Here is a 27416-nt window from a genome sequence, read left to right on the forward strand (position 1 = left end):
AAGGGGACGACAGAGAATGAGGTGGCTGGATGGAGTCACTGAAGCAGTCGGTGCAAACTTAAATGGACTGCGGGGAATGGTAGAGGACAGGAAGGCCTGGAGGATCATTGTCCATGGGGTGGCGATGAGTCGGACACAACTTTGCACCTAACAACAACAAATATATTTATACATGTAGACTCATTGAAACATTGGGGTTTGCACATGTCAAAGTCAGGCAACAAGTGATTAGCATGAGCAGGTACAATTCCACCCACCCACAAGTAAATGTATGCTGCATAACCAATATATGCTCCTTCAGATAGCTGGAGGCCCATAGGTATTTTTTTTTCTTCTGCTGGTAAACCCAGGATGTTTTCATCTGTTACAGCTCAGTTACCAACCCACCAGTGGCAAACCGAAGCATTGCAATTTGGCCATGAGGTTCTGACTAGTGAGAACCAGCAAAAATGAAATGCAATAAATAAATTAAAAATGGTTATCAATATCTTGTTAAATGCAAACAAGTAAACAAAGGCATTACTGTTAAACACCCCCCTTAGTGTGCTTTGGGATCCATGGCAACAACTTGCCTCTTCTTCGTTTAAGTTCTGTAGGCATGCCCGAAGCTGATCCGTTTTTTCTTCTGCTGCTAAAACCAGGATTTTTTCATCCATGACGGCACAGTTAACAAAAAAAGAACTAATTTTGACTGTGATCTGCAAAAATAATCAAAACAGAAAAGACATTCAAACATAAAGTCATGAACCACAGATTAATCATTAGCCTTCTTGCAACTGTTCCCAAAACGAGACTGTGTTAAGCTGTACTGATCACAGTGGGATTTACTTTTGAATATATCTGTACCATTCCAGAAGAAGAGTTGGTTCTTATATGCCGCTTTTCCCTACCCGAAGGAGGCTCAAAGCGGCTTACAGTCGCCTTCCCATTCCTCTCCCCACAACAGACACCCTGTGGGGTGGGTGAGGCTGAGAGAGCCCTAATATCACTGCTCGGTCAGAACAGTTTTATCAGTGCCGTGGCGAGCCCAAGGTCACCCAGCTGGTTGCATGTGGGGGAGTGCAGAATCGAACCCGGCATGCCAGATTAGAAGTCCGCACTCCTAACCACTACACCAAACTGGCTCTCCACTTCAGTTTATGCACTTTCCAATATTAAATCTCCTAATCGGTCCTGTTTTGAATTATTAGTGGTGTATCACAGATCTTCCCTATACAGTAAGAAACCTGTCAACCAGAAGGCCTGGCTGACTCCTTTTAACTGGCATAGTAGATTTTTACATGCATGGAGATTTTTGCTTGCCGTATTCTGCTTTTTTATCTGCAACATGCCTTCTAACAGCTCACAAGAATCAAAATTCAGTATAAATACACACAGAGGACGCAAGAGTTTCTTAGTTTAGATATACTTAAGCATGATGCCATAAGGCAAGATGCAGGTCATTCAGAAGCACAAAAACAATATTCTTTATACAGCTACTGATCATCAAATTGCCTTTATTTAGCTCTTTGAAAGGAGGGGGGAGAGGTCAGTTTCTACTGGTTTAAGCCAAATTGGAGTATAATGTTGTAAAGAAAATTGTTCTGATCACTGATGTACAAGTCAGATTCTAGATCTAAAGACTGCTAGCCAGACCAAATTTATAAGTGATGTAAAACTTGAGAACCATAAAATACACATTAAGGCACTTTAAGGGTTGTTCTTAAGTCTATAAAAGTTCAACAGAAGGAGTAGGTGCTTGAACCCAAACCAGGACTGTGTATAGAAGCTGACTGGTAAGGTGGAGTAAAAAATAATAAACTAGTATAAACTAGTAGGTAGCCAAGCACTTGTTCATCCTGCCTGGCCTTAGATCCAGCCGAATCCCTTCCAACCATCATCAATGGAGCCACTGCATGGATAAAAGGCAGCCCTGAGTCACCTCTCAAAATGTGCCTGGGCCAGGCGAAGAATCTTCTCCCTAAGGCAGGGGTAGTCAACCTGCGGTCCTCCAGATGTTCATGGACTACAAGTCCCATAAGCCCCTTCCAGCAAACACTGGCAGGGGCTCATGGGAATTGTAGTCCATTGACATCTGGAGGACCACAGGTTGACTACCCCTGCCCTAAGTAATATTTTTCTTTATAATGAGTCAGGTATTTGGTGTATCAAGGACACTATCATGCACCCATACTGGTAATCAGCATCTCAATCAGAGGTCTTTCACATCCCTTCCTACCTGGTCCTTTGAGATGCCAGAGACTGAACATGGGAGCACATACAGCAGAGGCACCTGCACTGAGCCACAGCCAACCAGGAAGGGCAGGCTATTACAATAAAGTCACTGTTTTAACTATTAAATTATGCTGTCATAAAGCTGCCTTATATGGAGCTGGGCCATTGGTTTCTAGGTTAGCTGTACCATATCTATGCTGGACCATAGGGGCTCTCCAGGTTCCCTGGCAGAGGTCTTCCACACCCCACAAAGGAAGCAGGAGCATTTCCAATGCACAGCAGCTGTCCTACCATCAAACCACAGCCCATCACCGCACTGAATTTTATTTTGAATCTCGCCACTTTTACCAGCTCTTGAGCATAGAATCATAGAATCTATTAATTTTATTTTGATTTTCTCCACTTTGATGATTCCCATGAGCTCGCTACGAAGCCAAGGGTCGGCCAGTCAGCATAGCAAGCATGGGAAGAAAGCAGAATCGGATGTCTTTATTCACACTTGAACATTCCCTGGTCCTCCTGAATAAAGAGGAGTCTTGGGGCACCTCGAGGGGGAAACACAACTTTACATGTATGACGATTATTATTATTCCAGCGTCGGTTTTGGTGGACGGGAGCCCATGAGGCAGTGGAGGCTCACGAGCAAGTCGGGAAGGGCCGTCTGCAGATGCTCAGAGGCACTCTCCCCCCTTCGCTTGGTGCTGCCTAGGGGGCGAACGAAGCCCTCCGAGGGGCCGGGAGGTCACCCCCGGGGCCCTACCGGCGTCTCTCCTCAGCCCTTCCTTTCTGCCTCACACACCCGCCGGGAGACGAATTCCTCCGCCCGGACGCTTTGGCGGCATCCAACGCTCCCGCCAGGAACTTGCGTCAGAGGCACGCTGTAACTTCCGGTTGCGTGCGCTACTTCCGGTCGCCGTCGCTTCGCTTCCCTTAGGGGGAGGGAACGACCAGCGCGGCCCGCAGCCCCCACTTCCGGTGCCCACACAGCGCCATGGTCTTCTAGGTCGAGGGTGGCCCGACTGTAGTTCCCCGGGCGCCCATGGACTACAATTCCCATGAGCCCCGGCAGATTGTAGTCCATGGACGTCCAGTTTGGCCGCCCCTGCTGCGTGTGAACAACAACGAGTGGCGTGGGTTCGAGGGGGAAGCATGTTCGATGTTGAGCCGGAAGTGTGTGTTAAGGACCGCGGCCCGTTTCTATCTCTAGGGGCCCCGAGGATTGAGGATGTTGTTGGGCAGGGGTAGTCAAACTGCGGCCCTCCAGATGTCCATGGACTACAATTCCCATGAGCCCCTGCCAGCGCTGGCAGGGGCTCATGGGAATTGTAGTCCATGGACATCTGGAGGGCCGCAGTTTGACTACCCCTGTTGTTGGGGATTGGGGCGGGAATGGCGGACAAGGGGCAGAGAGGGGGTTGGGAGTGGGCTGCCCGGGGACCTCTGGGATGGAGCTGGGCATTTGCAAATGATAACTGCACACAGTAAGGTGACCAGATCGTGACATGGGTAAAGCAGGACACCATTGACCGGGGTGGGGGGGGGGGTCTTGATTAAAAATTTGGTCTATGTGGAGCAACAAAAATGTCCATAGAATGCAAAAATAGTATTGTAATATATAATTTCAACATAAGTACAATTTGCCAGGTAGCCCCAGATGTCCCTCCAAAAGTGGGACAATCTGGTCACCTTAGCATACAGACAAGCCGTGACTTGAATGCTGCAACTATCCAGAAGCGTCCCTTCAAATGTAACACATTACAGATTTGATGTATGATCTGTGAGATGCTCAATCTTATATGAGCATTGCCACTTCCGATACTACGTCTTTGCAGGAATCTGTATGTGTTTAACCCCCCTTGGATGGAAGAAAAATATACTGTCTACTACTACAAACTCTTCTAGCCGTCAGTGTTTTAACGCTGCCATAGAAGTTAAAGGGACACTTTCTGCTTTCATAGATGGTATTATTTCACATTGCACTGTCCCAGATGATTTACTAGCAGAATTAGGAAATAATAAAGACCTAAGAGAGTGGGTTTTCCTCTAGGATGCAAAAATTGACAGATCTTTATTTGTGCTGTCCAGGTGTGCTCCGTGGTTTAAGAGTCTTAAATTAAGACCCTTAAAAAAAATCACAGCAGAGCCCTGTATTTGGGTAATATAAATGTGAGCAAGCTAAGGGTAGCATTTTCAGCCCTGAGATTTCAGCCAATGCCCTGACTGGGAGATATGCTCAAATTCCTCTTTTACAACATCTGTGTATCTATGGGAACCCAGTAGTTGAAGATCTGCCACACTATCTACAGATCCAAGGAAGAAATTTCTAAATAATATAATTCCAGGGGCATTTTCTTCAGCTCATGATAAATTAAGGTATTTGCTTTCTGACACTTTGCTTTGGCTGCAGTAAAAGATTTGAGCAGGCCTTGTGGTAAATACTGTGGGCTAATTTATTGATTGATTGATTTGATTTGATTTGATTTGATTTCTATACCACCCTTCCGTATGGCTCAGAGCGGTTTACATACAACAACATAGGGGATACATGGAACGAGTCAACATACAACATCAGGGGTAGTCAAACTGCGGCCCTCCAGATGTCCATGGACTACAATTCCCAGGAGCCCCCTGCCAGCGAATGCTGGCAGGGGGCTCCTGGGAATTGTAGTCCATGGACATCTGGAGGGCCGCAGTTTGACTACCCCTGTACAATATAGTCAATATACAACAATAACAACACAACAGAGGTTCTAAACAACTTCAGTGGTCCCAACAATAACAACATAACAAGCTAAACTCCCTAGAGAGGTCAAGCTGCTTCAGGCCATGGGGGGTGTCCAAGTTGGGCAGGATATATTTTTATTCTGGTTAAGTGATAATCTGTGTTTGTTTTGAACAATTTAGTTATTATCTGATCTTGCGATGGCCAATGGCCTAGTGCAATAAAGCTTGTTATAATTAGAGGAGAAAGAAACCCTTTGTAACCTACATCTCGAGGGCTGTTTGGTGAAAGAAAGTGTTCCCATCTGCTGATCTCCCCGTCTGCAGGACACAGGCTTTTACCCCATCCTAAAGCCCTGACAGCATCTTCCAATATAAATTTTGTCAGCAAGAGAGCCTCCACATTCAGAGGCAGTAAACTTTTGAAGCCCAGTGCTAAGAGGAAACATCGGGGGGGGCTTAATTTGTGTACCCGTGTTGGATACCCCCAGGATAACTGGTTGGCGTTTGATGTCAAACACTGTGAAGGACTAGTTGGGCCACCAGGGTCTGATCAAGCAGGGCTCTTCTTATGCCTTGACCTTAACCAATCTCCAACATCTCTCTCATCATTTTGCAAGCAATCTATATAAACAGTCTTTCTAATTACTTTTGTCTCATGCAGGCTTTCTTTACTGCCATGAACACAAACAAAAAGCCCATTCAAGAACTAGCAGGAACAAAACGTGACACTCTTCCCCATGGATCATCTTGTACATAATCTTTAAACACTGCCGGGGAAAAGGGGAAGCCTTTGTTCTGGGAAGGGATTTAACCCGTGTTTAGGAAGCATGGATTAAACTAAGTAGCCCTTACTAAACAGCCCCCCCCCACCATTAAGTGGTTTCCATAAAAACCAAGGCTGTTCAGGGACAAGAGCCAATCTCTAAGCAAGGGAATGGGAACCTCGGCACACAGAATGTAGATCTTGGATGCTGTTAGTAGTTCCCAAGCTCACTCAGGCAAAGAAACGATGCTTCAAGCAATAATGATGAGAACCAGCCGCATCAACAACATTGATACTACCAATGCAATCAGTCTGAAACTAATTCAGGGGGAGGATACTGAGAATGTTATATTAGAAAGCCCCAGCCCCTTCCCAGCATGACACCCCTCAGCATTCCTTGTTTGGGCCAATGGGGGTCTGATATTGCATTAGCCGAGTACACTAACTTTTCAAACTCAAACTGGGTTTAAAAGACGAAGCAGAAAAATTGCTGAATGACATCACCATTGCATTGCATCACCATTTCTTGTTTTTAAACACTGATGTCTGCATCTTGGGTTCAAGTGGGTAGCCATGTTGGTCTGAAGCAGCAGCCAAATGTAGAGTCCTCTAAATTTGTTATTCTGCCTCTTGTAGAAGCGCTGGATCCTCCAATGGTGCTGGCAACCTATCCCAGACTTTCAAATTGGAGAGTGGTGTATGTTTCTTGCTCTGTCGGTAGTGACTCCGTTCCTCCACATCCTTACAAAACATGCCTTGTGTAAGCCCCTTCATTTCTGGAAAGCCTGCTTTGCTGGAAAGCCCCTTGAAATCCTTCAAAAGAGTAAAATGCTCCAGCAGACAGGATCCCTGTATGTATGCCTAAACCAGAGTTGTTCAGTTCATTCAGAACAGTAGAGAACAAACTTGCATTCAACAAAGATTTTGCAATACACAACTTTTTTTCTCTCGCTTGTACCCTAAAACCTCTGGGCATTGGGTTTTCCTGCTCGCTCCACCCTTGGAGCAGGCCTTCAGTTATTCAATGGTGACGGAGATTCACTCTGTGTCTATTCAGAGACACTTTTCTATGCAAACATTTCTAGAATATGTTGGCTGAATTTGGGGGAATAAGAATGGCTGGGAAGAGGGCTATTTTTGGAGTTGGCTGAGGGCCATTCAGCCCAAGGACCTCGCTGGATACCTTCCTGGGATCTGTGTTACCATATACATATATTGTAAATAAATAAAGTCACCTTGTTTTGAGGTGCTGTTCTGATTTATTAATTTTTTACTTTCAATTTGGTAGGGAGGCATTTGCTAATGATATTGTATATCGGTGAGCAGCATTAGATTAAGGGCTAAACAGCACTCATCTAAATGCAAAACATTTGCAGGAATGAACTGATGATGGGGCATTACCGGAGATAGCTGGGCGGAGACAGTGTCAATGTACTGGCATGGCATTCTAGAAAGAGCTCAAATTGCCTCTAGGTGCATGAGCTCGTTTGGCCTGTCCAATAGAGTGCAAAGTCATGGAACAGCAGACTTCAGACAGCACATGGGGAAAAATTGCTGGTTTTGCAATGACACCCCCCCATGCAATCAGAAAACTAGCACAGCGGCAAGAAAGACTGAGTTTCAGTTGTCTCTGCTAGGCTCACTTTTTAATACATTCTTTTAAAGACAACACTCCTGCAGTTTGACTTACTACAATTTCTGCCACCTCACTTGTGCTGCTTAAGTAGCTCCACCCCCAGTCATCATTACAACAAACCTGTAAGGTAGGCTACTAAGACTGCTATCTATTCTTCAGCCTCCCGTTTCTTTCCTTTCTGCTGCAGTTTGCCACACAACCAAAGTTATGTAGCTAGGCCCACAGCAATTATTTACACTCTGGAAGCTCTTGGCCTTTAGAGTCCCCCCAAGCCCTCCTCCTTCCCGCACAGCATTACTATAATGAGCCTGCCCCAGTTACACAATAAGGAGCTTTTATGCTCGCCTAATCAGTCCCAGAGTCCCAACAACTGCCCCCCTTCTGTCACTGCCGCCATGCGCTTCGGCGAGCCAAGAGACACCGCTTTCCTCATCTGCCTTTTGTAATGTTTGAATGGGGGTGCCTTACTTGGGCTGCACTGACCTAATTTTTTTTTTTAAACTGTTTCAAGCAATGCCTTGTGATGGTCTAATCCCAACCCGGTGACTCTTCGAAGCTTTTCTCCCTGAAATTTCCTTTCCGCTCTACTCCGGCCCCATTTGGGTCATTGCTGGCCGAGTTGGTCAGTCTCTTTGCTGACGTGATCTTCAGGGCTGGGTGCTGCCCGATTTGGAGCTCTCTTGGCTTTTCTGGTGAGTGTTCTGACTTCTATTTGGAGTGGGCTTGGTAGGTTCCTCTCGCACCACCAGTTTCCAGAGTTCAGAAGGCAATGAAGTCTTCTCTGATTTAGTTTTAATCAGGGGTAGTCAAACTGCGGCTCTCCAGATGTCCATGGACTACAATTCCCAGGAGCCCCTGCCAGCTTTTGCTGGCAGGGGCTCCTGGGAATTGTAGTCCATGGACATCTGGAGGGCCGCAGTTTGACTACCCCTGGTTTTAATATTTTCTCCTGTCCTACTGAGCACAGTCCAGATGTTCAGCATTTGTAATCTCCTCTAAAACAAACAAAACGGGACTGTTCCAAAGTTTGTTGATTTAGAACTAAAGTCCCCAGAGTCTTATAATATCTGCTGCCATTATTTGGCTAGACTGTGTCTCATTCTGATTCAGTAAACATGGGTCTTACTAAGGCATGCAGACTTCTTTGGGGGGGGGGAGGGTGTTGCATGCAAAATGTATAAACAAGCCAGATTTCCAAGGACTAGGTTTGGAAGGGGAACCAGATGGTCACAAGAGTGCTCTTGACCGTTTGCTCTGCCCCCTCTTTCTTCCAAGCAAGTTTAATTGACAGGACTTGGGGCTTACTTTGGGATTCATTCCTTGGCATCGGATGTCTTTCTTTCACCAAGGTCTTCCAGCTACCATTAGACGTTCCTCGCCATCACTGTTTTAAGCCTCAGTAGAGAAAGAGATTCACCATAAGCCCCCTCTCCAAGGACTGCCTCCCACCCTTTGCATCCCGACCACAAAACACGGCAGGTCGCTCACTTCCGCTTGCTTTAAAAAAAAACAATCCCATGATAATACATGGAGAGGGGAACAAATGCAGCAACATTATTCCCCATTTTTCTTGCACAAGTCACATTGTAAAGGCACAGAACATTCGTAACATTTTGCTCAGAATCGCTGTTTAGCTGTTCAGCTCACTACAGGCTCCTGGGTTAGTCACTCTCACTTTGCATAACCGGTCCCATTTTTAACTCCAGCCCTTTCTGCACAGGGGCCAGGGCAAGGTTCTCGTCTCTATATTTATCTCACTTATTTATTGTCCACTTTTCTCACTGAGACTCAAGTGGAAAGAACAGGGGGGATACAATCATACAGCATAAGACATCCAATGAACCGTGGGGTATGAGAGAAGTTGGTGGAGTGTGTGTGACCCACACAACATCACATGAGAGTGTGGCTGTGGCTCCGTGGCTGAGCATCTGCTCTGCATTCAGAAGGTCCCGGTTTCAGTCCTTGGCATCCGCAGGGCCTGAAAGAGGGAGCTCCTTATGGTGGCAACAATTATATCTTATTCCTCCTCTCCATGATGGGTCTTGAGTTTTATTTTTAACTGATTTCATACTAATGCAATTGTATTTTAAATCCTACTAACGTCTACCCCAATTATATGCTTTTTTGGCTTTTATATTGCTTACTTAACATAGGCCATGTCAGACCCCTGCTCTGAGGCATCCATTCCTGATAGTAAATAAATAAAATAAAACAAATCTTCACTTAGAAGGATCGGGTGGTAACTGATAAGACCCAGCCCTGCTTCCAATCAAAGGAGACAAGACTGGCCTTGAATAGAAAGATCACTTAGGGAATTCTTGGCTGAATGGGGATGTGGAATCAGCTCTCCTAGTACCCGTCTGGCATGCTCACTGTTATACCATTCTAGTCTTTGGCTTATGCTAAAGTTGCCACATGCAGGTGCAGAAACAACTGGAGATTTGGGGATGGAGCTCAGTGAGGTCCAATGTCAGAGAGTCCCCCCTCCAAAGCAGCCATTTGCTCCAGGGGAACTGATCCCTGTAGTCTGGAGGTGAACTCTAATTCCAGGGGATCCCCAAATCTCACCAGGGGGCTGGCATCCCTAGCCCATGCAGAGCTGCAGTCCTCATCCTAGTTAGCTGCTTTCTGTCCCAGATGCTGGCCAGATGGACTATACCAATGCGGGGGCTGTTTTTCCACGTGTTGGTCATTGGGATCCTTGGATGGATGGAACTGTGGGATTAATGACACTCCAAATGAAGAGCCCTTTAAGAGTTACTTTAAGAGTTGCCTGTGGAGGCTCTCTTCTTGACATTTCAGGATAATTAAGCTTCATGAAAGGCACAGAAGGAGGAGTTGTTAACTCAAGCTTATCCATGCTGTCTTTCTGCAGGTGTGTGGAAACAGCATGACTTCGGTGGTGAGTAACAATCCCTTGCTCTGTTTGTGCAGTTTTCCCAGTAACGCTCATAGGGATGAAGTGCTGGCTACCCAGGGAGACTGAGATTCTACTTTTCTCTACCTTTCTTCATAATGGTTGCTGAGATGTTTGTAAAAGATACAGGCTAATCTAGCAAGGCACTTCCTATGTTTTTAAGCAAGTGTCCAATTAGACATGATGTCAGAAGACCTTGTTGGTGAACATACCACCCCATAACCAGAGCTCTTGTTGAGCACCGCAGCCCACTCTGAACAGGTGAGATCACTGCAGCTGGCAGGTCTTGGGAGTCCCAGGTGGCTTCTCCCGCACCACTCATTGCCGGGTCTCTCTCCCCCTGTGGTTCCTCTGAAGGAAGGGCCAGTGAGGGCAGGAACGGAGGTGGGCTGAGGGGTCACACAAGCAATGAGTTAATCAGCAACACCCAGTAACACAGCTGGTCCGCTTGCCGATGAAATACCTGTCCAACAGAGACAGGCCTGATGGGGTCAGTCACCGTGGCTGGCAGCCAAGAGGGCCCTGCAACTTTAGTTGCAGAGGTACATGGGGTCATTGGGAGCAAACACTTGCAAATGATTCCCCCTAATGTTGACGGCAGGATGCTGATCCCCCAGGTTGGGGTGCAGTCTGTCCAACATCGTGGTCAGCCTGCGCCACATCAGAAGTTCTGTTGGGCTCCAGTCTGTGGCGGTACAGGAAGTAACATGCTGGACAAGGAATAAACTAATGAGGTATTGGTCCCAGTCACCCGGGACATTGCAAGACAGGGCATACTTGGCCATCCAAACCATGTGTTCCACCCGCCTGTTGGTTGAGAGGTGAAAAGGGCGGATGTCACTTGGCAGATAAGGCCATGTTGCAGGAACATACAGAATTCAGCAGGCACAAATTGAGGTCCATAATCTGTGACAACTTCGGCCAGGCCATGCATCGTGAACAAGCAATGCAACTTCTGGGTGACTATGCATGACATCACGGATCCCACAGGAAGAACTTCTAACCATTTAACAGGGCGTCAACAACAATTAAGAATGTCTGTCTCTGAAAGGGCCAAGCAAAGTCCAAATGTACATGAGATCACAGGGCGTGGGCCCACACACGCTCAGGAAGGCTGCTTTCTTCCCTCCGGGGACGGTGATGCCATTAGCAGCCGTGCAAAATTTGAAACAGGCCGCATAGTTCCCCTACTTGCTGGGATCAGATGGGTCAAATTCCTTGATGTGCTCCTGGGTCACCGTCCCACCTTTGTCGCCAGTGCAATATATCAAGGCATTCAATGGATGCCGTCTCAAACACAACAATCCTCTTTGTTGAGATCACAATCTCAGCAGCAACTGGAAACTAGTGAGCAGACCCACACCTCTTATATAACCCTATTTTCCAAATGTCCGGCACCTGGGAACAACCGAGAACAATATTAACCCTATAAATGCTTAACAATATAACAGACCACATACATTACAGCAGGGGTAGTCAACCTGTGGTCCTCCAGATGTTCATGGACTACAATTCCCATGAGCCCCTGCCAGCAAACGCTGGCAGGGGCTCATGGGAATTGTAGTCCATGAACATCTGGAGGACCACAGGTTGACTACCCTTGCATTACAGAACCACCACGTAATGGGTCGAGAATTTCAATTCTTCCCCTGGGATGCAAACCAGATGGGATGTGGAAGATGTGAGCAGCACTGTATTTTTAAGGCTGAAGAGCAGCCAGAAGACACTATTTGATTTTTCAATAGTAAAATATAGTAAATGGGGAGGAAGTTTAACCCATTCCCTGGGCAACAGCAGATTTCACTGTAAAAACTCCTCCTCCCAGCTCTCTTATTTGCCCCAATAGAGGGAAAGGACTGGGACTAACAGGACTGGGGAGAGGCTGCTGTGATGAAAGCAGGGCAGGGGCGAAGTGCTATAGCCCCGTCTACTGACAACCATGTTTCTGATCCAAATCAGAGACCCAATGACTATTTTTAATTTTTTAAAAATGTGCTGGGAGTTAGTTCTTCCACATTGAATTGTCTGCACTAGCCTCAACAGGCATTTGGTTGAGGCCAGGATAGGGTCTCGGTGTTTGCATTGGGGGATCCCCTCCCAATGTTTGATTAGATCTGGTCCCTCGCTCTCAGTAAAAGAGAACTTGACCCATGACCTGAATGGGGGGGGGGGAGATTAGAGCTCCTATAGGAATAGATCGCCATCTGATTAATCGTAATGTATGGGGTGTTTTTAGGGGGGGGTGTATTGTATTTTATTATTGTTGTGAACCTTCTGGAGAGCGTTTTCTTTCCTGACAGTTCAAACTGGCATTCCATTAAGCCCTGAAGCTCAGTTCCTCTTGTGGTTTCACACTTCCCCCCCCCCCCCCCCAGCCTGGTACATTTAGGATCGTTTCTGAGGAGGAGCAGGCCTTACGCTTGAAACTTGAGCGGTTGACCACCAAGGACCACGGACCAGTCTTTGGGAAATGTGAGAATATCCCCGCACACACTTTGCAGAAGGTGAGGCTGGGTTTCAAGGGCACCTCCAGAGGGGGGTGGAACTGGGCATTTGCAAGATGCTGCTTCTTTTCCTAATTTGCTGGGAGGGAGGGCTTGGCTTGAGCTGAGGGTGCTACAAGGATGACTCTATTTTCAGCTGCGAAATGTTGGAGATATGCACAATTGGCCACTAGATGCCACCCTGCAGTTAAGCAGAGGCAAGGAGAGTCACCTTCTTGTGCATCCATTTCTGTTGGTGGGATCTGAAGCAGGGTTACCACTGGCCAAATGAACATGGCAAAATCAACCACTATAAGGGAGTTTTGCACTGACAAGAGACAGGAAACAGTATTTTTTGTTTGTGGCTGTGTGTTAAACAAAAAGCATCCAGTATTCTGCTAACTCAACCTATGTTCTCTAAGAGGCGTAGTTTCTAACCTTTGCAAATACCAGGCCTGGAAGTTATCATGGCCATAACTTCCCAAATCAGACACAGTTTGAATGATGTTCTAGCCAGCTTCTTATGCCCAACAAGTGAAATTAATCCCCTTAGACTCAGGCCACCTAGTCCGGCGTGCTGTTTTTGATGCTCGCTAGAAAGATGATTAAAAAAATAACAACTCAGAAACACTAGCCTTCCCCTTCCTTTGTTCTCTAGCACCTTGAATCTAGAGGTATACTGCCTCTGAAAGTGGAAGCTCTATTTAGTTGCTGTGGCACACGTTTGGCATGAGACTTTTCTTCAAAGGCATCTCTTTCCCTTTGGTCTTTATGGCAATCAACTACAGAAGTTTATCTGCCTAGTTAGTTAATGCAGTGGTCTTCAGCCCTTTTGGACCTGGGACCCGTCTTAAATATCCACATGGAAGCTGAAGCCATATGATAGGCTGTCAGGGGCCTTCAGAGTCACATGACAAGAACAGAAGTCTCACTGGTGGCTGTAAAGGATGAACCCACCTCATAGGAGAAGCGTTCCTTTCAAAACAGACATGAAAGCCTATTCCAAATCAGCATGTTGATCCTGGCTTTCTCAACCAGGGTTTCACAAAACCTGGGTTTTCTTGACAGCCACGGGTTTCCTGAATGGGTGGGAATTAATGATTTTTTTAAAAAACATTGTTCAACGTTTATTGGGTGATATAATTGTATATGGTCAGGTTGACCCATCCCCTCCCTCCCAAAATGACAAATGATGAACCTGGAAGAAGTGGGAAGGGGAAAGGGCCCAGTTGAAGGTATACACAGCTAAGTTTCCCAACCATATTCTGCACGATCACAACTGGGGTTTCTTGAAGCCTGAAGAATATTTCAGGGGTTTCCCAATGGTAAAAAAGCTGAGAAAGACTCCATAACCACTAAATCACAGGGCTATACTGAGAAAGCTAGTGTCTTCGATATCCACTCTCTATAGAGTTCAGCCCTTTGACTGAAGAGAAGTCCGAAGTTTTATTTTTTCCAGGTGCCAAAGGAAGACCTGGTCTCTGAGCCCAACTTCACTCATGTTCATTTTTTAAAATATTTTTTATTTAAAATCAATCTTACCATTCTCAAAATGGGTAAATATGAAGAAATCACAATGAGACAAAATGTACTTGCATGTGTAAATAAAAAGAAACAGAAAGATATACGTATTATTCCTTATCCTGTGTTTTAGGATTAAAAGATAAAATAGAGTTTGTTACATGTTCACTTTCAGAAAGGTCAGATAATCTCATATATCAGAGACGTGGGGAAGTTCGGAGTGTGGCCGTCATGTATAGGCCAAATTACATGAAACCAAGATGAGAATCCCAAAACCTTCCAATTTATTGCTTCTGCTGGGTGAACTCTTCTCTGAGCTAAGAAGACATTTTTCATAGAATTATACGTATCAAAACTGTGAACTATTTCAACACCTTGTTCAGAGATTTTTCTGAGCATCTGTCCCCTCTATTCCAAGTTCTCGCTTCCCCAAGGATAAGTCTGTGAAACAAAGACCTGGACATGTTTTGTAAAGCTGAAATGTAAGGCAAATTGTCAGTCCCACATTAGTTCAACCAGTACTCCTAATAGCCGAGGACCTGCAACAGGGCAAAGAGGACTCCATGCGGCCTGTGTGCAATCTCCTCAAGAGCCCACATGTGCTTGCTGCCTTTGGGGGGGAAGCTCTGCAAAGGTGCCAATGCTTCTCACCTTAAAGCTCCTAGTGAATGGAGCAGGAGGATGAAGTAAGAGACTGACTTGCCCTCACCTCACTGGCCCAGGGTAGACAGACCTCATCAGATATCAGAAGTTAGGCCAGGTACCAAGGAACATCCAGGGTTGAGGCAGGCATTCAAATGTCTTTAACTTCCTTTTCCTTCTGCCCTACATAACATTAGCAGGCTAGATTCTCTTCATCTTCACAGGCCAAAGACGAACTCAATGAGACCCCAGAGAAGCGGGAGTCAGCCGTGAAAGAGCTGCAGGACCTGGTCCTGGAGAGAGCTGATGGAGGAGAAGACATCTGTAAGGCAGTAGCTGAGAAAGTGAATGGAAAAGATGGCGCCTTCTTCCTCCGCTTCATCCGTGCGCGAAAGTTTGATGTCAGCAGGGCTTACGATCTGCTTAAAGGTGTGTGTGTTTCCTCTCCCGGCATCTTCCCTATTTACTGAGCAGAGTAGTAAACTCAGAGAACAGGAAGGAAAAGATTCAGCCCCTCTTTGTTCTTAGATATTTTCTACCGTCACATATATGTGATAGTTGGATTTGAGCACAAAAATCTTCTACAGTCACATATAGTTTTGGTCTAGCTTTGAAAAGAGACAGTTGAATACATGTTGGATCGAGTACACTTTAAAGGTAGGCCCTTTCAGTTGATGGATCATCTAATATTTGTAAATATGGGGGCATACATTTGTATTTGGGCAGTGCACCCAAGTTGATGTGGAACATCTATTGGCGTGGTTCCTATAACGGAAATGATAACGGATGTAATGTCTGATCCTGCCTTAGCGAGTGCACCAGTGGATGGCCTGCAGCAGCGGCAATGGCGTAAGAGCATCAAGGCCTAGCACTGAGGCGCACTTATTGCTGTGGTGCTGGCACCGCGGCCGGTCTTCTAGGGCTGCTCCCGCCCTCCAAGGAGGAGTGGCCTCGGAAGACACTCGCCAACAGCTGTGGAGCCAGAGCAATGAACACACCTCAGTGCTGGGGCTTGCTGCTTGGGTGCCATGGCCACCAGAGCTACTCCCGCTCTTTAGAGAGCAGGCTAGGAAGACTGGTGGAAGCAGCAGCAGCAAGGGGGCCTCCGTGTTGGGTCTTGCTGCACTGGCACCGCCTCCACCAGGCTTCCAAGGCCGCTCCCATTCTCCAGAGAGTAGGAGCAGCCTAGGAACACTGGTGGAGGCTATTAGGTCTGGGGGTTCAGTGATCACAGACTCCAATTCTTCAGAACAGCTCTTTTTTATTTAGCAACTCCAGCAACAGGATACAACTACTGAACAGAGAGAAAAAGGCAAACTCATGCCCTTTTATACCTTTCAGGCAGCCAGCTGCTGCCTCTGATTGGCCCTAGCAAAGCAATCCGATTGGCACCTAAGCAGAGCAATCCGATTGGCCCTAAGCAGAGCAAACGGATTGGCTCTGGCAGAATGATCAGGCTCCTTGATTGGTTAGTTCCTTGGCTAGCAGAGAACCCTCATTTGCATCTGTGTCTAAATGCCCACAGACATAACAGAGGCAGCAAGCGGGCCTCAGTTCTGGGGCCACCTCTGCCAGGTTTCCAAGACTTCTCCTGGTCTCTAGAGAGCAGGAGCAGCCTAAGAAGACTGGTGGAAGCGGGCCACACAGGTAAGTAGGGGAAGGGAGTCTGGAAGTGGCAGGGGACAAGGACTTTCTTTACCATCCAGCAATCTCCCAAAAGTGATGTATTAGTGCATTTTAAAATAACTTGAGCACTAAGGAAGACCCTTTGGGTTGAAACGCATTTGGTCTCAATTCCTTGTGTCGTTGTGAAATGATATATGGTATACAATTGTGAATTATCCATTTTTGTAATTTTTAACGTGTGCCCTTGATTGCAATAAATATTTGCATTTGAAAATTCTCCTTGCAGCTCAACCTTTGGGTTCCTAATTATGCTGTCCAGAATCTGCCCTGTGAAGATGGTGGATTCAGGCTCTCTCTTCAACCGAACCCTTCTTTCTTTCTCTGACCGCAGGCTACGTCAGTTTTCGCCAGCAGTATCCAGAGCTTTTTGAGAACCTGACGCCAGAGGCTGTGTGCAGTACCATCGAGGCTGGCTACCCAGGCATTTTATCCAGCAGGGATAAGTACGGGCGGGTGGTACTGCTGTTCAACATTGAGAACTGGGACTATGAAGAAATCACCTTCGATGAGGTCAGCATCTTACAGACAAACTTTATTGACTCTATAGACTGGGACCAGTTTCATTCTACTTTAAGGAACTAAGTATCAGGGGAAATATAGATGCAAAGATTTCAATGGATATCTTATTAAGTTATTCCACCAGACCATTGAGCATACTTAGAGGCTCCAAAATCTTAGTTTTCAAGAAGTCAAACATATAAACCAGGAATAATATGATGGATGGAAATAAATGGGGGGGAGGGGGAGAATGTTTGTGCGGCAGTGTAGGGGAGGACTATCAGCTCTTTCTCCCTTTGGGTTTCCTACTATCGTCTTAGTTACGGTTCAGGTTGAATGAAATTTTAGAATGGGCGGTGGCATTTGAAACACATGGAAAATACAATTGCTATGCTTTCTTCGTATGTTAAAAAACCTCCAAGTAGAAAAGTAGCCCACAAGAGAGTAGACTGAGCTAAAACTTTTACTCTATTTGCCCTTCTTGCAAGGAATTTGTTTTCTTACATTGAGAAAAAATACATTCTTCCACTCACTCTGAAGTACTATAGTATTTATATACCATCAAGTCACTAGCAATTTACTGTTAACTTATGAATTAAAGGTAAAGGTATCCCCTGTGCAAGCACTGGGTCATGTCTGACCCTTGAGGTGACGCCCTCTAGCATTTTCATGGCAGACTCAATACAGAATGGTTTGCCAGTGCCTTCCCCAGTCCTTACCGTTTACACCCCCCCCCAGCAAGCTGGGTACTCATTTCACCGACCTTGGAAGGGTGGAAGGCTGAGTCAACCTTGAGCCGGCTGCTGGGATCAAACTCCCAGCCTCATGGGCAGAGCTTTCAGACAGCATGTCTGCTGCCTTACCACTCTGCGCCACAAGAGGCTCTTAATTAATGACCTCTAAAACACTGGAGGTCATTAACAGCCTTGCTCAGGTCTTACAATGGAAGGATTTAGCTTCAACTACTGAGTCAATCCACCTCATGGCTTTTTCCTGCTGCCTTTCTCTTTTCCTACTGACTTCTTTTCTTTTCCAGTGAGTTTTGTCTTCTCATGCAAACAAATTCACCCCCCAACATTTCCATTTAAATCAGCTCAGGTAAAGAGGTATTGGGAAACCTCTCTCTGCCTGGGAAGCCACTGAAACAATGGTTGAAACAATGTTCAAATCTGAAATTATAGTCTAACTTGAATAGATACAAATCCTCCTTAACTTCCTACGTGCCAACTGTAAAGAAAGTGCATCCCAGATTTAATACGTAATGATCAAACAGAATGTGTCCCAAAGTGGTACATGAAAGAAAATATACGATTTATAATAGACACAATTACATTTGTGAACAAGAAAAAAGCTATATTTTTATTTTTGAATGTAGAAAAAGCTTTTGATAATATAAATTGGCACTTTTTAATTGAACATACTTCAGAATATGGACTGTGGCCCTAAATTTTTGAATTGAATGTAGCTATAAAGATAAGACAAGGATTAAAGGAATAAAGGTGGATGACACAGAATTTAAAATGAGATACACAATATAAAATGAGATACAGCTTAGGATACACAAGAATCACTGCGTATACAGTGGATCCTTTTCAAGGTATAAAATTAACAAGAAAAAGACAAAAATGTTAACAATTTTTTTTAATGCAACAAGAAGAAAAATGTATAAAGACTACAAAATGCATATTAGCTACTGATTCTTTCAAGTACATGTGAATAAATGTGATGAGACAAAACTGCAATCATTTAAAAAAACAATTACCAGAAGATCCGGAAATTGGTACAAGCAGTTCTATCTAGATGGGAAAAGTTAAAAATCTCCTGGTTGGGTATAATTTCAGCAGTAAAATTGAATGTACTTACAAAATTAATTTTTTTATTTCAAATGCTGCCAATGTATATAGAAGAAATACTCTGACAGAGTGCCAAAGACAGGTAAACAAATTTATTTGGAATCGCAAGAAACCAAGGAGAAGTCTTAGAATACATTTTAAAATAGGATATAATATAGTCTAATATAATATTTTCAATATAAACAAGGAGGCTTGGCAGTTCCAAATAAAAGATTATATTACTAAGCGGCAGGGTTAGTTTGGATTGCAGATTGGATTAAAGACCGTAAATAATGAATAGTATAACTGGAATTAGCAGATCTAGAAGAAAGCCTACACAATAATTTGTGGATAGAGAAATGAAATGTCAAACTTCAAAAACCTTTAATGGCACGGTAACAGTGATCCAACTACATAATAATAGTCAGATACATTCAGACTACTTTGAATAGATATTTGTGATAATAATAAAACCTAAACATAGAACAATGGATATAACAAATAATATGAATTAAAACATGTATAGGACATGAAAATAAAAATTAAAAGTTGGTTGCTAAAAAAAGTAACTACAGGGAAAATCATTATACAGACTCCATCCTAAAGGAATATAAGAGACAAGATATTTCTTGCAGGTGCAAGTTTTGTCTTGCAGAACTGTGGTCAAAAATTCAGCCACCTTCTCTGTTACAATGGGAAGATAGAGCAATCAACTAAAACAACTACAACACAAGAAAAAAAGGTATATAATCAGAAATGGACTCTTGAGAATGTGGTTCTCACATCAAAACATTGAGTCCTCCAAACTCTCTACTGATACAAGAAATGAAATGACTTTTAACTTGTGGTAATATTCTAAATGCTCAAAGGAAATTCAAATCTTGACAAGATATTAAAGATTTAATGTTCAATGGCTAATAGATTATCAGTCGTTTTCAAGATTAAAGGAAATAATGAATTATAGAAGGTGGACCCTCAAGAGAAAAGTCTGAGTTTGAACAGATTTCATTTTACTATGACGGATATACAAGCTACTTATTTAATAAGAAAACAGAAGAAGTGAAAAAATATATGTATGAAGTGAAAAAAATGCTCACACAAAGCAAAAACCTTGCATCTGTACTTTGAAAAAAATGTATAATGCAGAGTTTTAGAAAGCAAATACCTGTTATAATGGGCATGTAGGATAAACAAATTAAGTATAGTGCCATCCAGATGTTAAGAGAAAACTGGTATAAAGTATTTTTAGATGGTAGATCGCTCCCAAGGGTATTGAGAAAATAGACAAAATTATTTTAAAAAATTCTGGAAATCGCAATAAATAGAACTTTTGATCATATGTTGCAAACCTGCAAAAAAAAAAACTGGTAGGAAGTACATGGAAGAATGCAAAATGTAAAAAATCCAGTTTTCTTATGGACCCTAAGAATATACTATTTGGGAATATTAGCCAACAAACTATCAAAAATTTTGGAAGAGATATTCAAATACATGGTGACTGCAGCTAGAACGATTTATGCATAGAAATGGAAAAGCATTGTTTGTTCAAGCTTAGAATGCTGGAATGATAAAATATCTGAATATGCTGTAATGGTAAAATTAATGTCATATTTGAAAAACAAATCAATTTCAAAATTTGAGGAAGGATGGAGTCTGTTATGAAAGCAGAAGTTACATTTATGAGAACATATAATGTTACATGAATTGAGAAGTTGCATTACTTTTTGTTCTCTCTTTCTTGACATCCAACATGTTGAATTATTGTTCTGAATGGTATAATGTTTTTGTTTAAATGCTAATGGGGATTTACAGAAAATGGAATAAGTAGTAATCGTGAAAGTATTAACAGCAGTAAACCTTTGTTAAATATCAAATATTGTTAAGATGTGGATGAGGAGGAGATGGGGAGAACTAATGTTGAGAATTTGATTGGGAGGAAAAGGGGATAACTTGGATGCTTATCTTTTTATATTTCATAATATAGAATCATAGAATCATAGAGTTGGAAGTGGCCATACAGGCCATCTAGTCCAACCCCCTGCTCAACGCAGGATCAGCTGAAAGCATCTTAAAGCATTCAAGAAAAGTGTGTATCCAACATTTGCTTGAAGACTGCCAATATATAATGTACAATATTTTTAAACTGCTCTGTTTGCTTATTTTTGGGGGGGAAATAATAAAAAGACTTGACGGGGGTTGGATCCAGAGATTTAGGACAGTCCTTTACTTTGCATCTCTGCCTTCTTAGATTCTCCGTGCCTATTGTGTGATCCTAGAGCGGCTGCTGGAGAATGAGGAAACCCAAATCAATGGCTTCTGCATCATTGAGAACTTCAAGGGCTTCACGGTGCAGCAGGCTTCTGGCATCAAACCTTCAGAACTGAAGAAGATGGTGGACATGTTGCAGGTGAGAACACCAACTTCCTAGCAATCTAAAGAAAGCAGTGGGCCCAGCCACAAGCCATAGACAGGAAAGCTAGGAGGAAGCAAAAGCCTTGCTTCTGTACTTTGTAGGGCATCTGGCTCTTCTAGTCTTCCTTGATCCTCTCCTACTGGTCCCTGCAAAGCAGTAGGTGTTCCTGAGGTGATGCTCAAACATGGCTTTTCTTCTTGGCCACCGCTGGAATTGCCCAAGTGTTTTCCTCTGTAATGGAATCCCCTTTGCAGTTGTGTGAGCATGTTGCAAATAACAGGAGGGATGTTGAGGTGATGGGAGTATGAGAGCAGTAGCAGCACATACATTCACGAGTGATGAATGTGAGCTGACTCCGGATTTCAGTTCAGAAAGCCCAGAATGCATCCCATTAGTCAAACCCAGAAGCTTCAAAAGATCAGGTAAACCTTTCCGGAATGGAGAAGCACATTCCTCTTCTGGTAGGAGTTCATGTGGTACTAAGCAAGATCTTATACACTGAAACCACTGTTTTTGCCCAATGTTATGACATGCTGTAATATTCCTATGTTCTATGTAAACCCCTGTGAGCCGCAAGGGAGTATAGAAATATGAAAAATAATTTTTGAAAAAGGTACCAGGAAAAGCATTTTCACAGAGTAGTTCAGCAGAGGAATTGGCTGAGTGGTGAGTTCCCCCTTGCTAGTGGTCTTCAAGCAGTGAATGGACAGATACTTACCATGGGCATCAGGGATATGCTGTAAGGAAATACTGCAAAAGGGTTAATGTTTTAAGCATGCTTGTATTTTGAGTAAAAATAATATCATTAATTGGGATAGCCAATTTATATCTGTGGTACCTGGCAATGCATTTTATGACAGATATGTTAAAGATGGGATAGCCTGTCTCTTCCCTTGGGGGAATATCCCAGCTCTCACCAGATGCAGAATATTCCACCTTCTTCTTCTAATGCAGCACAGTCTGAAGTTTCTTCATAGTGGATGAGTATGTGTGTATGTATATATGCAGCACACATATTTATATTAAGAAAGCTGAAGCTGAGTTAAATAGTTACATTTAGATTTCTTCAAGTTACTTCACAACAATATAAAAGCCATCCCCTCCGGAGAGAGGCAGAGAGAGAAGAACAACAGTTAAACTGCACACGTGCAGAGGGAACAAGCTGATTTCGGAGCAGAGCTTTCAGAATCCCTCCCTCCTGACTCAAATTAGGCTCCAGAGATTTCCCTACAAGACATAGCCCAGCCCAGCCAAGTAACGTTTGTGTCAGATCCTTAACAAACAAGGTGCTTCAGGTATAGTCAGCTGGTGGAAGGACACAGTTCTATGAAATAAAAGAAGCTAAATTTTATTCCATGGATGCTTTAGGCTGATCCTGCAGAATAGGCGGTTGGACAGGATGGCCTGTTTGGCCCCATCCAACTCTATGATTCTAATCTAGATGTCAGAGGACAGACTTGCAGGATGTTGAAGTATCCTATCCTGGCCATTCTCTCCTTTCAATTTCTGCTCTCCCAACTGAATGCATACCCTGTGTGACTTTTGGAATTCTTAGGATTCCTTCCCAGCTCGTTTCAAGGCTGTTCACTTCATCCATCAGCCCTGGTACTTCACTACAACCTACAACGTGGTCAAACCTTTCCTGAAGAACAAACTGCTGGAGAGAGTAAGTATGCATGCTCTGGGTACATGTGCTACAGAAGACACATTGTCAAAATAAAGGCAAAGGATGTGGACCAGAACTAGATTTTACAGAGGAAGCCGGCGAGGACAGCCATAAACTGCTGTCTGGCCATTTCCGTGTTTCCTGATACAGTGCAGCAAAACACAAAACTTATGGGGGCAGACTGGAACACTAAAAGGCCAAGGAACAAGCAGAGTGGTCACCCCACCATCACCTCCTTCTCCACGGCTGCAGACTGAGTCTGAGCTGAGGGGCCCCTCTGGACTTGGCGCCAGTCAGTGGCAGCAAAGGAGGAAGCAGCAAGCAACTCAGCATGTTCGTGGTTCCCAGCAGCCCTCCAAGACACAATTTGCTCATCCCCTTTCCCCTTTCTTCTTAACATTCAGGTCTTCGTGCATGGCGATGAACTGGAGACTTTCTACCAAGAGATTGATGCTGATATCCTGCCAGCAGATTTTGGGGGTAACCTGCCAAAATACAATGGCAAAGACACAGCTGAGAAACTTTTTGGGCCCCGGATGGATGGTGAAGACACAGCTCTCTGAGAAAAAGAGGAAAAAGCAGCATCTCAATCTAGAAAATAGGGTCAGAGGTGGCCATCAAACCTAGACATCCTTTTAAACGTAGCATTGGTCGAAAAGATCTTCTACCATGACCATAAAACTCCAGAATGCTCATCTTCTCACATTTCCTGGCCTTTCTGCCCCAGAATCTTCTCCCCTTTTTACCTGTTCTACACCCCAGGAAACCAGAAGAGCCGGTGAGAAATGTCAGTAGCAATAAGGCCAAGAGAAAAGGAGAGGTACTGCTGGATTGGTCTGCCTTGAATCCAAGTGCCTGGGTAATACAGAAGCTGAGAAGTGCCTACTTCCCATAAAATTTAACATTTATCAAATGAACAGTAGGAACAAGCATGAAATGTAGGAGCCACAGTTATGTATCTGAGGTCCCCAGTATTGGTTGTGCAGAAAGGAAGCGAGAGGGAAACAAAGACCAAACAGACTAAAATGTGCCCTTGTGGCATTGTAAGCAGCAGGGATGGTTCATTCACCGCAGGACAGTTCAGAAGGACCTGTTTTGGTTTTTTTAAATAAACAATGACAAAGGTGTTTTGACTCCCTTTGTGTTACCTACAGATGAAAACATCAATAACTAGGGTTTCACTGAATCCATGCATAAGGTAACAAACTGAGATGATGCAGAATTTTTTCCAATCTGTGTAGAAGATAGGGATGCTTGAGGCTGATCCTACATTGAGCAGGGGCCTGCATGACCCCTTCCCCCTCTTGGATTCTAGTTCAGCAGTGCAATGGGCTGCCTAAGGAGGTGGGGAGCTCCCCCTCACTGGCAGCCGTCAAGCAGCAGCTGGGTAGATCCTTATCCTGGATGCTTTAGGTTGCTCCTGTTTTGAGCAGGTGGTTCTAACCTTTCAACTATGATTCTATAAATTATGCCTATGAGGCACACTGGAATTGTGTACCCAGCTTGCTGGGGAGTAAACGGTAATGACTGGCGAAGGTGCTGGCAAACCACCCCGTATTGAGTCTGCCATGAAAACGCTAGAGGGCATCACCCCAAGGGTCAGACATGACCCAGTTGCTTGCACAGGGGATACCTTTACCTTTTTATCTATTCTACAGTTTTCTATAATGTACTGCATTGTTTGTAATCCTAGTGAATGGTAGGTCCCTGCCAACACTTTTGAACACTGCGGACTTCTACTCTGGCATACCAGGTTCGATTCTGCACTCCCCCACATGCTGCCAGCTGGGTGGCCTTGGGCTCGCCACGGCACTGATAAAACTCTTCTGACCGAGCAGTGATATCAGGGCTCTCTCAGCCTCACCCACCTCACAGGGTGTCTGTTGGGGGGAGAGGAAAGGGAAGGCGAATGGAAGCCGTTTTGAGCCTCCTTTAGGTAGAGAAAAGTGGCATATAAGGACCAACTCTTCTTCAGTAATATCAGGGCCGTCTCAGCCTCACCTCCCTCATAGGGTGTCTGTTGTGGGGAGAGGAAAGGGAAGGTGATGTAAGCCACTTTGAGCCTCCTTTGGGTAGAGAAAAGTGGCATATAAGAACCAACTCTTCTTCTGTCTTTCACCATGTCTATCAGGGAACTCAGTCAATGGTTCTCCCCTCCTCGAAATTATTCTCACAACCATCCTGCGAGGCAGTCAATCCTGAGAAGTGTGCAACTGGCCCAAAGTATCTTAGCAAAATTCACTGCAGAGTGGGAATCTCAACCCAGATCTCCCAGTTCCTGGTCCAACGTTCTAACCACTGGAAGAAACAACCCAGCCACATCCTGAAGCTTCTACTGTCTAACAGCTTCCTGTACTTTTTAAATACGGAAATTTAAGTGGCCAGTACAGAGAGAATCAACTTGATTGCTTTATTCATATGACCCACATATGGGGTCATATTTAAGATGTCAGGAAGCAAGCAAGTCACAGAAAAGGTTCTCTTTTCTTTATCCCATTCCTACTTTTCCCCCATGAAATTAAATTCACAACAGTTTCCGCCTCATTGCCATTCCAATTTCTCAAACCAAATCCCTATTTAACTTGTAAGCGAACCAAGCGGGGGTCCCTCTGAAATGGAAAGAGCCTGAAAATCCTACAAGAGGTGCATTCATTGGACCACTGGCTCAGACCCAAGCCAAGCAGGATGCCTGGTGTGAAGGTTGGAGCCTTTCTAAAAGGAGTAGAGCTTGGGCGGGGGATAGTTCAGCCACTCCCACAAGCAGAGACATAACAGGAGAGCAGAAATGTCGTTGGGATCTCTGCCACTGATTTGTGCAGGATTTTCCTTTGTTAAAACACAGAATGACACTACCCTGTCCCAAGTCTGGGGAAAGCTGAAAGATAGAAACAAACTCTGTTTGGCCTCTCTGTATTGGTCACTTCAGCATCTGACAAAAAACAGCCCAGCGGTTGCCAGCTGAGCCAGATGCTATTAGAGTTCAACACGTTTACATAATTTGACAGCATGTCACCATACACGAGTTTTAGTTCTCCTGCAAAGTATTGGCCAAACCAAGCCTGAATATAGTAACGTTCTGTCACGAAGTAGGATGACAAAGAAGCGGGATAAAAATCAATATAGACAAATGTTACATTCTGAGAAAGAGTTGGCAAGCCCCTCCCTTCCAATTTATGTAATTATTATTATTAATTAGATTTATTTCCTGCCACTCATGGCGAACCGTCTTGTGGCGGGTTATATAATAAAAACCCCATATAAAAATAACAATACCCCATTTAAAAAATCCCATTAATATTAAATCAAGCTTGGAGGTAAAAGAACTATCTACCCTCCCCACAGCCGGTACGACTGTCTTCAGAATGCGAGAGGGACTGCAACATGCTGACAACCACCAGCACGATACTCTATGCCAGGGGTAGACAAACTGCGGCCCTCCAGATGTCCATGGACTACAATTCCCAGGAGCCCCCTGCCAGCGAATGCTGGCAGGGGGCTCCTGGGAATTGTAGTCCATGGACATCTGGAGGGCCGCAGTTTGACTACCCCTGCTCTATGCTTAAGGTGGCAGTATCTTCGGGGGGGGGGGGGGCTCAGATCTTCGATGCTATGGCCTCAACCACAGACCTGGCAGAAGGGCTCTGTCTTACAGCCCTGCAGAATGCCAAAAGTTTCCGCAGGGCTCACAGCTCTTCTAGGAGCTCATTCCACCAGGTTGGAGCCAGGACCAAAACGGCCCTGGCCTTGGTATAAGCTCATATTAAAGGAATCAGAAGGATAAAGAACATGTGAAGATTCAAGGGGTTACAGTAGATGAGTGATTGGGATGTGAGTGTCCTGCATAGTGCAGCGGGTTGGACCAGATGACCCAAGGAGTTGCCTTCCAACTCTATGATTCTAAACACAACTGCAGCAATGTAGGTGTACGTATTATAAGCCGGAAGAAATAAGTGATAACACATCACAAACACATTTTGAGAAGAAATTCCATTTAATCAAAGATTAACAAAATCACTCTGTTTGCAATGACCTTCATTTATCACACACAGAACAACAAAACAACGAGAAAAAAAGAAATCAAGGACACGCTTCTTATAAGTTCTTAAAACATTAGCAGATTTAGAAAAAATTGCATTGCTAGTTGCAAAATCCTCGTCCTCTTGGCAACCGGCTCCTGAGAGTCGCTTACACACATTAAACCATGAAACCTTTCCCGGGCAGCATTTTTGTTTCCAAAGGAATCAGGAATGTGAGAGTGATGGTTTCCAAAATGTCTATTTGGAAGCAAAAATGGCCAACAAAATTCAGGTTCAAGAGATACCTTCCAAATAAGAAAACACACCACATTCTACTCACTCCAATAAGGCAGCTGCAGTGACAGAAATCAAAGAGCGCACAGGTTCAGGTCTAAGCTTCCTGAG

The 27416-nt window shown here is 44.4% G+C and overlaps 2 protein-coding genes across 9 annotated transcripts in view; one reads left to right on the plus strand and one right to left on the minus strand.

Annotated features, from left to right (window-relative positions):
• FANCI (FA complementation group I) overlaps window positions 1-3104 on the minus strand; it is a 62970-nt gene extending 59866 nt beyond the window's left edge. For 5 of the 7 annotated variants that reach the window (XM_077317893.1, XM_077317895.1, XM_077317892.1 and 2 more), the window contains exons 1-2: window positions 3014-3104; window positions 573-698 (exon numbers count right to left, since the gene is read on the minus strand). In XM_077317893.1, the coding sequence (XP_077174008.1) occupies window positions 573-656 (84 nt within the window). In that variant the 5' untranslated portion in view covers window positions 657-698; window positions 3014-3104. Of the gene's footprint in view, window positions 1-572; window positions 699-2218; window positions 2371-2974 lie in introns of those variants that run through there. The other 2 variants (XM_077317890.1, XM_077317891.1) reach the window with 2 other exon arrangements.
• A 4279-nt stretch (window positions 3105-7383) lies between these two features.
• Window positions 7384-24122, plus strand: RLBP1 (retinaldehyde binding protein 1). 2 transcript variants are annotated; one of them, XM_077317665.1, is made up of 9 exons: window positions 7384-7464; window positions 7849-8029; window positions 10213-10239; window positions 12630-12758; window positions 15125-15329; window positions 16918-17096; window positions 21165-21323; window positions 22885-22995; window positions 23400-24122. In XM_077317665.1, the coding sequence occupies exons 3-9, from the start codon at window positions 10228-10230 to the stop codon at window positions 23556-23558; spliced, it is 954 nt and encodes a 317-aa protein (XP_077173780.1). In that variant the 5' UTR covers window positions 7384-7464; window positions 7849-8029; window positions 10213-10227; the 3' UTR covers window positions 23559-24122. The 2 variants fall into 2 exon arrangements, with proteins under 2 accessions (XP_077173780.1, XP_077173779.1); XM_077317664.1 differs by lacking the exon at window positions 7384-7464 and having other exon boundaries at window positions 7647-8029.
• The last annotated feature ends 3294 nt before the right edge of the window (window positions 24123-27416 follow it).

This window comes from Paroedura picta, chromosome 18 (genome assembly GCF_049243985.1).
Source record: "Paroedura picta isolate Pp20150507F chromosome 18, Ppicta_v3.0, whole genome shotgun sequence".
NCBI lineage: Eukaryota > Metazoa > Chordata > Lepidosauria > Squamata > Gekkonidae > Paroedura > Paroedura picta.